We start from the raw sequence: 17,415 nt of genomic DNA, 5'->3' as shown, positions 1-17,415 counted from the left end.
GGATTATCTTTTACCAGCCCTTCACTTTCAGTCTGTATGTGTCCCCTGTTTTGAGGTGGGTCTCTTGTAGACAACATATATAGGGGTCTTGTTTTTGTATCCATCCAGCTAGTCTTTGTCTTTTGGTTGGGGCATTCAACCCATCTGTGTTTAAGGTAATTATTGATAAGTATGATCCCATTGCCATTTACCTTATTGTTTTGCGTTCGAGTTTATACACTGTTTTTGTGTCTCCTGTCTAGAGAATATCCTTTAGCATTTGTTGGAGAGCTGCTTTGGTGATGCTGAATTCTCTCAGCTTTTGCTTGTCTGTAAAGGTTTTGATTTCTCCTTCATATTTGAATGAGATCCTTGCTGGGTACAGTAATCTGGGCTGTAGGTTATTTTCTTTCATCACTTTAAGTATGTCTTGCCATTCCCTCCAGGCCTGAAGAGTTTCTATTGAAAGATCAGCTGTTATCCTTATGGGAATCCCCTTTTGTGTTATTTGTTGTGTTTCCCTTGCAGCTTTTAATATTTGTTCTTTGTGTTTGATCTTTGTTAATTTGATTAGTATGTGTCTTGGGGTGTTTCGCCTTGGGTTTAACCTGTTTGGGATTCTCTGGGTTTCTTGGACTTGGGTGATTATTTCCTTCCCCATTTTAGGGAAGTTTTCAACTATTATCTCCTCAAGTATTTTCTCATGGTCTTTCTTTTTGTCTTCTTCTTCTGGGACTCCTATGATTCGAATGTTGGAGCATTTAGTAATGTCCTGGAGGTCTCTAAGATTGTCCTCATTTCTTTTAATTCATTTTTCTTTTTTCCTCTCTGATTCATTTATTTCTACCATTCTATCTTCTATTTCACTAATCCAATCTTCTGCCTGTGTTATTCTACTATTTGTTGCCTCCAGAGTGTTTTTGACCTCATTTATTGCATTATTCATTATATATTGACTTTTTTATTTCTTCTAGGTCCTTGTTAAATCTTTCTTGTATTTTCTGAATCCTTGTCTCCAGGCTATTTATCTGTGATTCCATTGTTATTTCAAGACTTTGGATCATTTTCACTATCATTATTCGGATTTCTTTATCAGGTAGATTCCCTATCTCTTCCTCTTTTGTTTGGTTTGGTGGGCATTTATCCTGTTCCTTTACCTGCTAGGTATTCCTCTGTCTCTTCATCTTGTTTATATTGCTGAGTTAGGGGTAGACTTTCTGTATTCTGGCAGTTTGTGGAGTTCTCTTTATTATGGAGTTTTCTCACTACGGGTGGGGTTGTATTGGTGGCTTGTCAAGGTTTCTTGGTTAGGGAAGTTTGTGTCGGTGTTTTGGTGGGTGGAGCTGGATTTCTTCTCTCTGGAGCGATGAAGTGTCTAGTAACAAGTTATGAGATGTCAATGGTTTTGGAGTAACTTTGGGCAGCCTGTATATTGAAACTCAGGGCTGTGTTCCTGTGTTGCTGGAGAATTTGCGTGGTATGTCTTGCTCTGGAACTTGTTGTCCCTTGGGTGGTGCTTGGTTTCAATGTAGGTATGGAGGCATTTGATGAGCTCCTATTGATTACTATTCCCTGGAGTCAGGTGTTCTCTGATGTTCTCAGGAATTGGACTTGAGCCTCCTGCTTCTGGTTTTCAGTCTTATTTTTACAGTAGTCTCAAGACTTCTCCTTCTATACAGCACCATTGATAAAACATCTAGGTTAAAGATGAAAAGTTTCTCCACAGTGAGGAACACCCAGAGAGGTTCACAGAGTTACATGGAGAAGAGAAAAGGGAGCAAGGAGTTAGAGGTGACCCAAATGAGATGAGGTGGAATCAAAAGAGGAGAGAGCAAGCTAGCCAGTAATCACTTCCTTATATGTGCTTTACAGTCTGGACCACTCAGAGATGTTCTTGGAGTTATACAGAGAAGAGAAGAGGGAGGAAGGAGACAGAGGTGGCCAGGAGGATAAAGGTGGGGGGGGGGGATGAAAAGGAGAGAGACAGATCCAGCCAGTAATAAGTTCCCTAAGTGTTCTCCACCGTCTGGAGCACACAGAGCTTCAGAGAGTTGGGTAGAGAAGAGAAGGGGGAAGGAGGAGAAGACAGAGGTGACCTGGTGGAGAAAAAGGAGAGTCCAAAGTGGGAGGAGCAGTCAAGCCAGTAATCTCGGTCCCAAGTAAAGATGGGTACTGAAGATTGGGTTCTTAAAGGTACAAAATTGATAACAAATACCAAAAAGCAAAGATTAAAATTCTAGAGTAGAGGTTGGATTTTAAAAAATACAATATTATAGAAAATCAGAAGAAGAAGAAAAAAAACAAAGTCACAAAAGTTATTTAAAAATATATATATGGTTTGCTTTAAAAAATAGTCTTTTGTTTTGAAAAGTAATAGTAGGTTATAACAATGAAAATTAAAAGAGTAATAGAGGACTTAAATGGAGAAGGCAATGGCACCCCACTCCAGTACTCTTGCCTGGAAAATCCCATGGATGGAGGAGTCTGGTGGGCTGCAGTCCATGGGGTCGCTAAGAGTAGGACATGACTGAGCGACTTCACTTTCACTTTTCACTTTTCCTGCATTGGAGAAGGAAATGGCAACCCACTCCAGTATTCTTGCCTGGAGAATCCCAGGGACGGGGGATCCTGGTTGGGGGCCGTCTATGGGGTCGCACAGAGTCGGACACGACTGAAGCGACTTAGCAGCAGCAGCAGAGGACTTAAAAAGATTTTTTTTTAAAGTTAAAAAAAATGAATGATTGTAAAAATATATCTAGGACTTTCTCTGGTGTTGGGGGCAGTGTGGGGTCAGTTCATTTTCAGATAGATCCTTGGTCCGGCTTATATTTCTCAAGATCTATATGCCCCTTACTATGTGGTTGGTTGGAGAAGGCAATGGCACCCCACTCCAGTACTCTTGCCTGGAAAATCCCATGGATGGAGGAGCCTGGTAGGCTGTATAGTACATGGGGTCACTAAGAGTCAGACACGACTGAATGACTTCCCTTTCACTTTTCACTTTCATGCATTGGAGTAGGAAATGGCAACCCGCTCCAGTGTTCTTGCCTGGAGAATCCCAGGGACGGGGGAGCCTGGTGGGCTTCTGTCTGTGGGGTCGCACAGAGTCGGACATGACTGAAGCGATTTAGCAGCAGCAGCAGCAGCATGTGGTTAGTACTAACTACAGGGTTTTAATCTATTACACCTGTCACTTCCAAGGCGATTCCCTCGGTTTTAGCTTCTTCTGTTTGCTGGTCTCTTCAGTGTCTGATTTCTGCCCTGACACATAGGGGGAGGTGGTGGACACTTTCTTTTAGGCTCACTTGTTCAGTGGCGCTGTGGGGAGGGAGGGACGTTGTAGACAAATAACACTGGCGTGTGCTCGCAGTGTCTCAGCCGCACTGGGCCTGCCTCCACTCCCGGCACGTGCACCCTCCTGCCCACATAGCTCAGGCTCTAGGTTGCTCTGCCAGGAACCGTCTGAGGCCGGCCCTGGGCTGCATGCACCTCCCAGGTCTAAGCCGCTCAGGTTCAGGCACTCGGGTAGTCCTCAGAGGTGCAGATTCCATTGGGCCTGCATTTTGTGCCCTTCCCAGCTCTGAGCAGCTCGAGTGATGAGGTGTTTGGTGAGCGTGGTCACTGCGACTTATCACCTTTTCCATCCCTCCCGCTTAGTTTTCTGGATGTACAACCAGCGCACCTTCTCAGGCGGATGATGACTGTCCAGAACCCCAAGAAGTCTTAGTTAGCAAACAAGCCTGCTTGTAGTTAGGTAGATAATGTCTCTCTGGGGCTGCGATTGCCCCCTTCCTGCTCTGGCTGCCTGTCACTGGAGGGGGATGGTCTGCAGCCAGCTAGTTCTGTTCAGCCCTTTGTTCTGTGCGCAGGCCTGATGGCGTCTTAGGGCTTTTCGCCTGGTAGCTATCCCACAGTCTGGTTTGCTAGCCCAAATTAGTTCGCTCTGATTAGCTTTGGGGCATTCAGACCTGATCCTTACTCTAAGCAATGCAGCCCGCGCCTCCCTGCCCAGCCCCTGCTTGCTAGTGGCAGGTGCAGGCGTCTGTGCTGCTTCTCTGCTCAGGGAGTTACCGTTGGGCTTGTAATCTGTGGGTTTTAATTATTTACTTATTTTTCCTCCCTATTATGTTGCCCTCTGTGCTTCCAAGGCTTGCCACAGACTCGGCAGTGAGAGTGTTTCCTGGTGTTTGGAAACTTCTCTCTTTTTAAGACTCCCTTCCCAGGATGGAGCTCCGTCCCTACCTCTTTTGTCTCTTTTTTTGTGTGTTTTATATTTTTCCTACCTCCTTTTGAAGACAATGGGCTGCTTTTCTGGGTGCCTGATATCCTCTGCTGGCATTCAGAAGTTGTTTTGTGGAATTTACTCAGCGTTTAAGTGTTCTTTTGATGAATTTGTGGGGGAGAAAGTGTTCTCCCCATCCTATTCCTCCGCCATCTTCAGGAAATCAGTCTTGAACATTCATTGGAAGGACTTATGCTGAAGCTGAAGCTCCAACACTTTGGCCACCTGATGTGAAGAACTGACTCAGTGGAAAAGACCCTGATGCTGGGAAAAAGTGAAGGCAAAAGGAGAAGGGGATGACAAAGGATGAGCTGGTTGGATGGCGTCACCAACTGCATGGACATAAGTTTGAGTGAGCTCTGGGAGTTGGTGATGGACAGGGAAGCCTTGCATGCTGCAGTCCATGGGGTCACAAAGAGTTGGACATGACTGAGTGATTGAACTGAATTGAACTGTGGAGATTAATGAGACAGTTAAAACCAAGGGTCATGATGAAAACTTATAAATGATTAAAAGCCTCACAAGCTGGATATTCTATTAAGTGCATTATATTAATAAGCTTATATGCATTATTCAGTTTGCATTTCAGGCAGGTGCCTTGTAATTTCTACTACTAAAATTTTGTGGGTGTCTAGAGCTATGTCCTTATGGAAATCTGGTAAAAGAATGAGCCTTGTTAACCCCCAAAGAGATATGTATGATTGGGTGAAAAGGCCTCCAGGACTTAGTATCTTAAAATAGGAAGGAGAAAAAATGTGGATCACATTAGCATATCCGTGACTATTACATAATTTTCTCTACCTTCTGAAGTAATGTATGTTACTTTATTGAAACGGGCACATTTTTATAAACTTTAATTTGCAGAAATCAGGAACCCCAACCCTACAAGACCTTTTCTTTACTGCCAGACCCGGTGAACTGTTAGCTGTGGTTGGTCCTGTGGGTGCAGGAAAGGTAAGTTGTGATGCCTTTTATCAGCTTGATGCAATACCACTGCCCTTGTTAAAGTCTCAAAGTTGAGCCCAGAACTATGCGTGACACAGTTTGAATTGGGTGTACCTAGAACAGTGTTTCTCAATCTGTGTTCCATGGAATATTAGTTTTGCAAGAAGGTTTCATGGCCAAATAAATCTAGATAAGCACACACTGTGTTTTCTTTCTTGGTGCTTCACATTGCACAGTTGGGAACCATTGTCAGGAATTTGGACTTCTCAGTGAATGAAATTATTGATGTGACAGCTGTTCAGGTTGGATGGAAGCAGTGGGGACTTATTTTCATCACAGTGGCCCTTCTAGGAAGACTGGAGGTGGTGAAGCCTCTTCCAGGAAGCTCTGAGCATTTCCTCATGGAACTTGATGTGATCCTTTCAGTGCACGTGTATTTAATGTTCAGCCACGTGTTGGAGCTAAAGACACAGATGTGAGCCAAATCCTGACGTCTCTACTCTCCAGAAGCAACCAGGTTCCAGGGCGAGCCAGATACACAGGCAGTTTATTTCAGCCCAGTGTGGTGAGCGCTCTGATGGTGTAGACACAGATATGTCACTTCTGTGTGTCACAAGAGATTTGAAAGACGTGCACTTGCACTTAGTGTCCTATGTTGTGAAACAACGAAATACAGAAACCTAAATGTGGATGTGTACATAAGGATGTGATGATTACCTCTATGATGGACTTTTGCTCTTTAGACACAACTCATTTCAGAATTCTTTTAAGTAATCATCTTTGGATACATTCTTCACACATAGCTTTTTTTTTTTTTTTCTTTTTTTTAAAAATTTTTTTTATTTTTAAATTTTACATAATTGTATTAGTTTTGCCAAATATGAAAATGAATCCGCCACAGGTATACATGTGTTCCCCATCCTGAACCCTCCTCCCTCTTCCCTCCCCATACCATCCCTCTGGGTCGTCCCAGTGCACTAGCCCCAAGCATCCAGTATCGTGCATCGAACCTGGACTGGCAACTCGTTTCTTACATGATATTTTACATGTTTCAAGAACACACATAGCTTTTTAAGGATAAGTGTTTGTCAAGTGAAGGATACCTGGATGCAGGAACAACTGCACTAAACATCAGATACATGAAATACACATCCTGCTGGGCTGCTCTGCTAGTGAAGGATATTAAACATTTTTAGTTTTTGCTGAGTGTAGCGCTTCATTTGGGGGCTCCTCTTGGGCAGAGGAGATTGTTATAGTATTTTATTAATACTCCTTATCAACCATTCATTTGCATTGATCAATAGAGTTATTTTAAATTGTTTTTGTCCAAACTTCCAGGGCTGTACTTTATCCTGTTCTAAATGCAAGAGGTCTGTTGTGTATCAGGCACCAGCCTGGGGTCAGCTGTGCTATGGGATGTGTTTCATCCTGAGTGCTGCCTGTTCATGTGTGTGTATTGCCGTCTGTTTCAGTCATCACTGTTACGTGCTGTGCTGGGGGAGCTGCCCCCGAGCCAGGGGCAGGTCAGAGTGCACGGGAGGATTGCATATGTTTCTCAGCAGCCTTGGGTATTCTCAGGAACTGTGAGGAGTAACATTTTATTTGGGAAGAAATATGAAGAAGACCGATATGAAGAAGTAATAAAGGCTTGTGCTTTGGGAGAGGTGAGTAAGGACTTTTGAGTAGCATGTACTAGAATTTCAAATGACAGACTTGGTTTAAACTATCAGTAAAGTTTGTTGAAAGTTCTTTTTATTTTTTAAAGTTTGAAATATCGTTCAGTGTTCTATAATATTTACACTGGTCTTCTGAGTGAGTATGAAGGCATATATGCTAATCCTTCAATCCTGATGTCATAAGGACACTCACAGAATGCTTTGTTGAGGAGGGGGTTGTTTCACTTTGTGAAGTTTCATTCACTTTTAACTTTTTTTCGTAGTGGACAATTACAAAAATTTCTAAAATTAGAGTGCGCAGTGTAATGAACCCTCATGTGCCCACTCCCCACCTTCAAGCAGGAGCAGCTGGTGGCCAGTCTTGCTGCATCTCCACCCCTGCTATTTGCCAGCCCCACTCCCACCCCAGGTTATTCTGGAGCAGATCCTAGACCTCAGATTAGTTCATCTGTAAAGCATTCGGCTCAGCTGGTAAAGAGTCTGCCTGCAGTGTGGGAGACCTTGGTTCGATCCCTGGATTGGGAAGATCTCCTGGAAATGGGAACGACTACCCACTGCAGTATTCTAGCCTGGAGAATTCCACGGACTCTATAGTTCATGGGGTTGCAAAGAATCGGACATGACAGAGTGACTTTCACTTTCACAGCTTCCCTAGTGGCTCAGACGATAAAGACCCTGCTTGCAGTTCAGGAGATGTGGGTTTGATTCCTGAGCTTGGAAGATCCCCTGGAGAAGGGAATGATTGTTACTGCTAAGTCACCTCCGTCGTGTCTGACTCTGTGCGACCCCACAGACGGCAGCCCACCAGGCTCCACTGTCCCTGGGATTCTCCAGGCAAGAACACTGGAGTGGGTTGCCATTTCCTTCTCCAATGCATGAAAGTGAAAAGTGAAGTCGCTCAGTCGTGTCCGACTCTTAGCGACCCCATGGACTGCAGCCTACTAGGCTCCTCCATCCATGGGATTTTCCAGGCAAGAGTACTGGAGTGGGGTGCCATTGCCTTCTTTAAGGGAATGATTACCCACTCCAGTGTTCTTGCTTGGTGGGTTACAGTCCATTGGGTTGCAAAGAGTCAGACACCACTGAGAGACTAACACACAGATATTTTACTAGTTTTTCTTTAAGAGATAGGAGAGCCTTTGGAAAATACATATTAGTTCATCTGAAGAATAACCCAAATTCCTCAATATTATCAACCTTCTAGTTTACATATTGCTAATCATCTCACTGAGAAGTCTCCTTTACCATTGGTTTGAATCAGACTCCACATGAGGTCTGCACCCTGCACTTGGTTGGTACTTCCTCAGTCCCTTTCAGTCTCTAGATTTTTCTCTGCACTTGGTAATGACTGGTATTTTTATTTAAAGAAAAGAGAATGCTTTAACATTTCTTCTTAATACTGCATTGTTTCACTGGGGGAGAGATTGTTTTCAGAAAAGACTGCATTTCACAGAAAATGGCAAGGTGAGACTCTGAAATTTAGATGAAATCAGTGAATGAATAGTGAAAATGAAATTACCTGATAAGACAATATAATCTGGCAAAAAAGAAAGAAAAATGTAAATACTAGTAAATACTGTTTTACTCTCTTAGGTTATAAAAATCTAAATGATAGCATTAAAGGGCTTCTTCTCCCCAGGTCTGTTCAGTGTAGTGTGTTCTTTTGTACTGTAGAAAAAGATTGGGACAGACTGTCAAAGGTGCAGTGTTGAAGGCTCCAAACTTGCTTTGGGAAGCAATAGTAATTTTGCCTGAACAATAACTTGAACATCATAGATTGTATCAGATGAGCAGCATTTTATGATGATGTGAACAAAACAGAATTGCTTGTTTAATGCTCTTGTTTCTTTCTTCTGGTTTGTTGTTAATGCGAGATTGTTCTTTTGTGGAAATGATATTGTTACTGAGTTCACTCTTTTCATACTGTGTACTCAGTAACAATATCATGAAGCACAAGCTGGAATCAAGATTGCTGGGAGAAATATCAATAACCTCAGATATGCGGATGACACCACCCTTATGGCAGAAAGTGAAGAGGAACTGAAGAGCCTCTTGATGAAGGTGAAAGAGGAGAGTGAAAAAGCTGGCTTAAAACTCAACACTCAAAAAACTAAGATCATGGCATCCAATCCCAACACTTCATGGCAAATAGATGGGGAAACAATGGAAACAGTGACACACTTTGTTTTCTTGGGCTCCAAAATCACTGAAGACTGTGACTGAAGCCATGAAATTAAAAATGCTTGCTCCTTGGAAGAAAAGCTATGATGAACATAGACAGTATATTAGAAAGCAGAGACATTACTTTGTTGACAAAGGTCCATCTAGTAAAGGCTATGGTTTTTCCAGTAGTCATGAATGGATGTGAGAGTTGGACCATGAAGAAAACTGAGTGCCAAAGAACTGATGCTTTTGAACTTTGGTGTTGGAGAAGACTCTTAAGAGCCCCTTGGACTGCAAGGAGATCAAACCAGTCCTAAAGGAAATCAATCTTGAATATTCATTGGAAAGACTGATGCTGAAGCTGAAGTTCCAATACTGTGGCCATCTGATGCAAAGAACTGACTCATTGGAAAAGACCCTGATACTGGGAAAGATTGAAGGCAAGAAGAGAAAGAAATAACTGAAGATGAGATGGTTGGATGGCATCACTGACTTAATGGATGTAAGTTTGAGCAAGCTCTGGAAGATGGTGATGGACAGTGAAGCCTGGCGTGCTGTAGTCCATGGGGTCTCAAAGAGTTGGATATGACTGAGCCACTGAACTGAATCCAAGCTCACTCTGCTTGCTGCACTGTAGGCCAACAAATCTGAGATGAGGTGTTGAGGCCAGGAAGGGACTTTATTCAGGAAGCCACTGACAGAGAAGATGGCAGGTTCAGTATCAGTATCAGTTCAGCCACTCAGTTATGTCTGATTATTTGACAAAACGTGGTCCACGGGAGATGGGAATGGCAAGCCACTTCAGTATTCTTTTTATTTTTATTTTTTTTAATGCTAGGCATTGGGGAGAGTGGGAGGGAGAATGTGAGAAGAAACAAGCTTGTGGAGACCATTATAAGAGCAAGTAGCTCAAGACAGGACTGTTTTGGAAAGAACCAACTTATCTTAAAGCCAGAGGTGAAGGGAATATGAATTGATTTATAGTTTATGAAGATCTAGACATGATTTTGCACTTCAGTATTCTTGCCTTGAGAACTGCATGAACAGTATGAAAAGGCAAAAAGATAGGACACTGAAAGATGAACTCCCCAGGTCAGTAGGTGCCCAGTATGCTACTGGAGATCAGTGGAGAAATAACTCTGGAAAGAATGAAGAGAGAGAGCCAAAGCAAAAACAAAATCCAGTTGTAGATGTGACTGGTGGTAGAAGTAAAGTCCAATGCTTTAAAGAACCATATTGCATGGGAACTTGGAATGTTAGGTCCATGGATCAAGACAAATTGGAAGGGGTCAAACAGGAGATGGCAAGGGTGAACATTGACATTGTAGGAATCAGTGAACTAAAATGGACTGGAATGCTGGACATGGGTGAATTTAACTCAGATGACCATTTTATCTACTACTGTGGGCAAGAATCCCTTAGAAGAAATGGAGTAGCCATCATAGCCAACAAGAGAGTCTGAAATGCAGTACTTGGGTGCAACCTCAAAAATGACAGAATGATCTCTGTTTCCAAGGTGAACCATTGTATATCATGGTAATCCAAGTCTATGTCCTGACCAGTAATGCTGAAGAAGCTAAAGTTGAATGGTTCTGTGAGGACCTACAAGACCTTCTAGAACTAACACCCCAAAAATATGTCCTTTTCATTACAAGGGACGGGAATGCAAAAATAGGAAGACAAGAGACATCTGGAATAACAAGCAAATTTAGCCTTGGAGTACAGAATGAAGCAGGGCAAAGGCTAACAGAGTTTTTCCAAGAGAATACACTGGTAATAGCAAACACCCTCTTCCAACAATACAAAAGAAGACTCTACACATGGATATCACCAGATGGTCAACACCAAAATCAGACTGATTATATTCATTGCAGCCAAAGATGGAGAAGCTCTATACAGTCAGCAAAAAGAAGACTGGGAGCTGTCTGTGGCTCAGATCATGAACACCTTATTGCCGAATTCAGACTTAAATTGAAGAAAGTAGGGAAAACCACTAGACCATTCAGGTATGACATAAATCAAATCCCTTATGATTATAGAGTGGAAGTGACAAATAGATTCAAGGGATTAGATCTGATAGAGTGCCTGAAGAACTATCAACAAAGGTTCATGACATGGTACAGGAGGTAGTGATCAAGACCATCCCAAGAAAAAGAAATGCAAAAAGGCAAAATGATTCTCTGAGGAGGCCTTACAAATACCTGAGATGGCAGATTAGCATCTCAAAATAGCCATCTCATCTGGGGCAGGATGTCACATTCTTCTGTGAATCAGAGATGGTTGGACATGAGGAAACAAAGTAAAAAGATCATTTAATTCTTGTGAATATCTTATAAAGTAGCAAGCCTCATGCTGGGAGATAAGTTAGTTTCACTGCCTTATAACCCTTCACAGGTAGGCAGGGTCAGGCTATGTCCTTGAGGCAGGCCATTGTGCATGCTTGCAGTAACAAAAGCAGCAAGATAAGGATTAAAATCACAGAAGCAGATCCAGTATGAGTTCAAAATTAACCCTTCCTGGTTACAGTATCAAGGTAGCAGGAATGAGCTGGATTTTTATTAAATGGTGTTTATAACGTGGTAATCCAGTGGTTAAAACTCCATGCTCCCAATGCAGGGGGCATAGGTTCGATCTTTGGTCAAAAGCTAAGATCCTACATGCCACAAGGCACAACCAAAAATTTAAAAACAATTTAAGAGCAAATACATGGACTTCCCTGGTGGCTAAGATGGTAAAGGATCTGCCTGCAATGTGGGAGACCCAGGTTCAATCCCTGGGTCCAAAAGATCCCTGGAGAAGGGAGTGGAACCCACTCCAGTATTTTTGCCTGGAAAATTCCATGAACAGAGGAGCCTGGCACGCTATAGTCCATAGGGGTCAAAAGAGTCAGACACAGCTGAGCGACTAATGCTACACTACAAATACTGTGTAAGAAAGGGGGGAAGCAAAGGTAAACAGTGAGAACAGCAGCTCCCATTCAGAGTCTACATGCAAATCATTTTCTCTCTCACACGTGTGTGTATACACACATAAGAAAGTATGTAAGTTATTCTTTATAAGTGTCCTTGATGTTAAATTCCTCATTTTTTGTTGGTAAAGCTGAAGCTTGGGGAATGAAACAGCTGTCCTTAACATCTGGAGCTCAAGTTCAGATCTGTTTCTGCACAACTCTAGACTCCATTCTTGTCCTCGGTGCTGTGCTGGCTTGAGGAAGTTTAAAAGAAAGAACTTTTCAAAAAGCAGGTGATGGATGAAGGTGGAAGGTGGGATGCGGAATAAACAGATCTCAGGCGTTTTCTCTTTACCTTAATCATGTCCAGCTCCTGCTGCCCACATCAGACTCCAAAGACCCAGGCCAGGTGTGAGTGTTTCTCTCATGACCTTGCCTTTCTGGTGAAGCTCAGCCCTGTCTTTCTCTCCCACATTTGAGCATCTCTGGAGAAGAGCAGCTGTGGGACAGTGGCTACCATTCAGTGTTTTCCTCAGGGGCCGTCGTTCTCCCTGGGGGGCGATGCTCTGCTGCAGCCACGTGGCATGACTGGACCAGTACCGTGGACAGTGTTCTGAGGCTTCCCTCACCCTGGACCATCCATGCAGCAGATTCTGTGAGAAGGGGCCCTGCAAGACTGGGCTGCACAGCGATTCTTCTGTATGTGATGAGACAAATATTTACAAAGATGGACTGCTGTCCTGTTTGCATGGTCAGGACAGAGAGTTGGGGCCCCTGGTGCCCATTCTCTCCTTGGCAGGAAGGTGGCCTAGGACAGAGGAGTAGTGAGAGGGGAGTCCCGGACCCGGCTGTGTCACTCCTGCTCTCACTTTGAACACATCTTGTTACCTGACTGAGGTTTCCACAGCAAAATGAGGACACTGATTCAGCGATTTTCCAAGAGGTTTTGTTGCTGCTCTGCAATGTCCTCTATGACTGATTAGCAATTAGTAAGGGGTTAGCAAGGTCTTTGCAGCACTTGGGAACCATTTAATGAGTTATGAGAGCCTCTGCTTATCTCCTTTTGGAATCCATGTGTTGGTGGATGGACATGAGATGGTCACAGATAGTAGAGGTGTCTACAGTTATTTTGGGCTTCCTTGGTGGCTCAGTGGTAATCTGCTTGCAACAAAGGATCCCTGGGTTGGGGAGATTCCCTGAAAGAGGGCATGAAAACCTCCTTTAGTACTCTTGCCTGAAGAATTCCATGGACAGAGGAACCTGGCGGGTTACAGCCCATGTGATCGCAGAAAGTCAGACACAGAAGCAATTAAGCAGCAGCGGCGGCAGCAGAGTTATCTTGGCCTGAAGATACAGAGACTGCACGTGTAGTAGAAAAGGTTTGACCTTCAGAGAAAAATAATCCCAGATAGTAACTCCAGGTGTTTGTCTCAGTCTCTTCTCTTATTACATGGTAGAGGGGTGGGATTACCCTAAAGGCTACAGGCCAGGCCTGTACAATGCAAACAAGTCAGGGTTTCAGTTAATGGTAGCAACTGTTACTAACACAGCCTTTTTCTCTTCATTCATCCATACTTAAATGCATATAAATATTATAAAGATTTCTCCTTACAGTTCTCCCTGTGCTCACATCTGCCTAATCTTGGAGGAAAAAAAATAGTTAAAAAAAGCAAAAATTTTTGTATTACATATGTTAATAACTAGATGTATTAAACTAGATCTAATTGAAGTAAACCTTTAAGCTTATTGAGATGAAAACTTTTCTGTAATAAAATAGGGAGATATGAAGTAATCACATTGGGAATATCAATTCAGGCAGATGAGATAACTCCAAGGTCCAGGAGTCAGCAGGCTCAGGGATTGAGTCTCAGTTTCTCTATTTACTAGGAGTGTGATCAGTCACCAATAGCAAGTTATCAATTCCTGTCCTTTTTCCATTTATAGAGGGTTTTCCTACACTTTAGATTCTCACAGCATCTTTGAGTTTAGTGACTCTTGTTTCTACAGCACGTTCTGTAGAAGAGGAAAGTGAGACTTAGGAGATCAAAGAATTTGTTTATCATGGAGACCCCAGTGTGCCACTTGATTCCTCCCCAAATTTGCTAAAGTAGAGACAAAGAAATGGGTGCTGCTTGTCTATGCCAGGATCTGTCCAGTGATAATTACAGGCAGTCTAAAATTTCTAATATAATAACGTGTAACTTAAACTTGATTGTTGTTTTGTGGTTTTATGGATGTTCTTGTCATCTTTTTTAATTTCCCCAGGTACTCTGGGGAAAATAAACAGATTTTTCTATTTATTTCTTAAATAGTATTCAGATAAAACTTATGATAGATTCCCTGATTCTCAAATCAAAGCTTCATATCCTTCTTAACTTTGAATGTTATCTGCTTCCATGGGCAAGCATCTACTTAGTTTAGCTGATTTGCTCTGTGTTCCTTGAATACACTGTTTCCCTTTAGTTTTTCTTGCCCAGCCTGCTTTTTTTTTTTAATTGTATTTTATTTTTAAACATTACAATATTGTATTAGTTTTGCCAAACATCGAAATGAATCTGCCACAGGTATACCCATGGTCCCCATCCTGAACCCTCCTCCCTCCTCCCTCCCCATTCCCTACCTCTGGGTCATCCCAGTGCACCAGCCCCAAGTATCCAGTATCATGCATCGAACCTGGACTGGCGACTTGTTTCATACATGATATTATACATGTTTCAATGCCATTCTCCCAAATCTCCCCACCCTCTCCCTCTCCCACAGAGTCCATAAGACTGATCTATACATCAGTGTCTCTATTTCTGTCTCATACACAGGGTTATTGTTACCATCTTTCTAAACTCCATATATATGCGTTAGTATACTGTATTGGTGTTTTCCTTTCTGGCTTACTTCACTCTGTATAATAGGTTCCAGTTTCATCCACCTCATTAGAACTGATTCAAATGTATTGTTTTTAATGGCTGAGTAATAAATACTCCATTGTGTATATGTACCACAGCTTTCTTATCCATTCATCTGCTGATGGGCTTGTATAGTTCTTGTCTGTCACTCTATAACTGGTCTTAAGTATCACTGTGAAGACTCCAGTCAGGTCCTATTCCTTCTGTGGAAGTGGGAAGCTGACATCATGTTCAGCAAAATTGGAAATTTAAGACACACTCATTCCCTGATAAAACAAGTCCTGTGCCTTCACCACCCTGGCCACTAGCTCTCATACCTGTGTCTCTAGTACAGACCTTCACACTTGCATTTCCAGCTGCACTGTGATATCACCATGGTATACCTTGTCTACAAGTGAAGTCTCCTAAACCAACATCTACCATCTTCCCCAACTCAGTAAATGGAGACCCTGTCCTTCCCCTTCCTCATGTCTCAGACACCACAGTCCTCCTCTTCTCTTACAGCCCACTCCCATCCCATCAGCAGGTCTTACAGACTCCACCTTCCAAGTGTGTCTGGAGTGTGACCCTGTCGCTCAATTCCTGCTGCTCCCACTCTGGTCCTGACCACCATCATCTATCCCCTGGATTATTCCAGTTGCCTCCTCAATTGTAGTCACCCTCACCCATTCCTCCTAACTGCCTGTTTTCCACAAAGCATAGAAGTGATTCTTTAAAAAACCTCAGGCCAAGTCAGTCCTCCCTTCTCCCCCTTCCCTGATTACTGGGAGTGATGCCAGGGCTCCTCCTGCTCTGTCTCTGCCCTCACTCCCCTCATTCTTACTCTGCTCTCCTGCCTCCTTGTCCTGAACACATTGGGCATCTCCCTGTGGCCCCTGTACTCACCCATCCCTCTGTGTGCAGCAGCCTCTCCAGGTCTACTTGAGTCCCTCCTCCTCCACAGATCTGCTCACACCCTCTCTGAGCAGAGCCCTCACACCCCAGTGTGGACTCACTTCCCTCCTTTACTCTCCATCCCCCTTAGCCAGCTTGCTTTTCCTTTCTGTCCGCAATACTTACACTCAGGTTAATTTCTTATATCATCCATCCCACACTATGGAAAGAAACTCTAGGACTTTGTTTCTTTCTGGCTGAATTCATCATGCCCTGAATAATGCTGGTGTATAGGTCGATCTTCAATAAGTAAGTGTGAAAATAGTCAAATGCATAAATGCTGTGAAAAACTATAGAATGAAAACAAATGGGAAACCAAAGAGGTTTTTTTGTTGTTGTTGTTGTTCAAGGCTATAGTTTAGTCACTATGAAACATTCCCATTGCCCTTCATCAAATACTTGTATGAAGAGCTGGTACTAAAGGATTAGGAGGATGGGAATTCCCTGGTGGTTCAGTGGTTAGGGCTCCATGCTTTCATGACTGAGATTGTGGGTTCAGTCTCTAGTCAGAGAACTAAGATCCCACAAGCTACATGGTTTGGCTAAAAAAAAAAAAAAAAAATAGGATTAGAGGAAAGTGAAAGTTTCTCATTCATGTCTGACTCTTTGAGACTCCATGGACTATATAGTCCATGGAATTCTCCAGGCCAGAATACTGGAGTGGGTAGCCTTTCCCTTCCTCCAGGGTCTTCTCAACCCAGGAATCGAACTGGGGTCTCCTGCATTGCAGGTGGATTCTTTACCAATTGAGCCACAAGAGAAGCCCAAGAATACTGGAGTGGGTAGCCTATCCCTTCTCCAGGGGATCTTCTCAACCCAGAAATCAAACTGGGGTCTCCTGATTGTAGGCAGATTCTTAACCAACTGAGCTATGAGAGAAGGAAAACACATTTAAAATCTTATTCTCTTTCCCTTTTTTATCTCTACAAAGGATTTACAGCTTCTGGATGATGGAGATGAAACTGTGATAGGAGACAGAGGAACCCCACTGAGTGAAGGACAGAAAGCCCGGGTCAGCCTTGCCAGGTAAATGGGGTTTCAGTTGCCATCCTGCCCCTCCTCCTCCACGGATCCTAACGTGCAGACCTGGCTCACTGCGTGGGCCTGTGTGAAGCAGGGTCTTGGTTCTTTCTATGGACTCTTGGATTGAACATGAAGTTGTTGGACACCATCATGATTCAGAGATGAAACCCAGGCAGTATGAAGTGTCCTCTCCTGACATCTGTCTATGTTTTCTAGAGCTGTGTATCAGGATGCAGACATCTACCTCCTGGATGATCCATTCAGTGCAGTGGACGTAGAAGTCAGCAGGCACTTGTTTGAACAGTGAGTCTGCTCCTGTGTTTCTATCATCTCTGCTTTCTAGGAACCCTAAAGAGATCAGGGAAGAGAGCTCAGGAAAGCCTTTTTGCTTTAGGAGACTCAGCTCACTCTGCCCTCGTGCCTCTCCCTTCCCTCCCTTCCCTCCCTTCCCTCCACAGAAGATCCCTCATAGAGAAATCTTGCATCATGTTGAGGTCAAAAAAGGACAATACAGAAGGTGTTCCAGTGTGTGGAGACCAGTGGGGTCTGTGCTTCAGGGAGTGA

The 17,415-nt window shown here is 43.2% G+C and overlaps 1 protein-coding gene across 1 annotated transcript in view; it reads left to right on the top strand.

The window, feature by feature from the left end:
• LOC147361939 (ATP-binding cassette sub-family C member 4-like) overlaps window positions 1-17,415 on the top strand; it is a 185,959-nt gene that overhangs the window by 65,755 nt on the left and 102,789 nt on the right. Inside the window, 4 exon segments of the mRNA XM_086330259.1 lie at window positions 5,126-5,215; window positions 6,679-6,870; window positions 16,760-16,854; window positions 17,068-17,154. Of these exon segments, the coding sequence (XP_086186385.1) occupies window positions 5,126-5,215; window positions 6,679-6,870; window positions 16,760-16,854; window positions 17,068-17,154 (464 nt within the window).

The sequence above is a fragment of the Bos grunniens genome, chromosome 12 (assembly GCF_055505025.1).
Source record: "Bos grunniens cultivar Pamir isolate PY7600 chromosome 12, Bosgru_T2T1.0, whole genome shotgun sequence".
NCBI classification, from domain to species: domain Eukaryota; kingdom Metazoa; phylum Chordata; class Mammalia; order Artiodactyla; family Bovidae; genus Bos; species Bos grunniens.
This window is presented reverse-complemented; position numbering and strand designations above follow the sequence as displayed.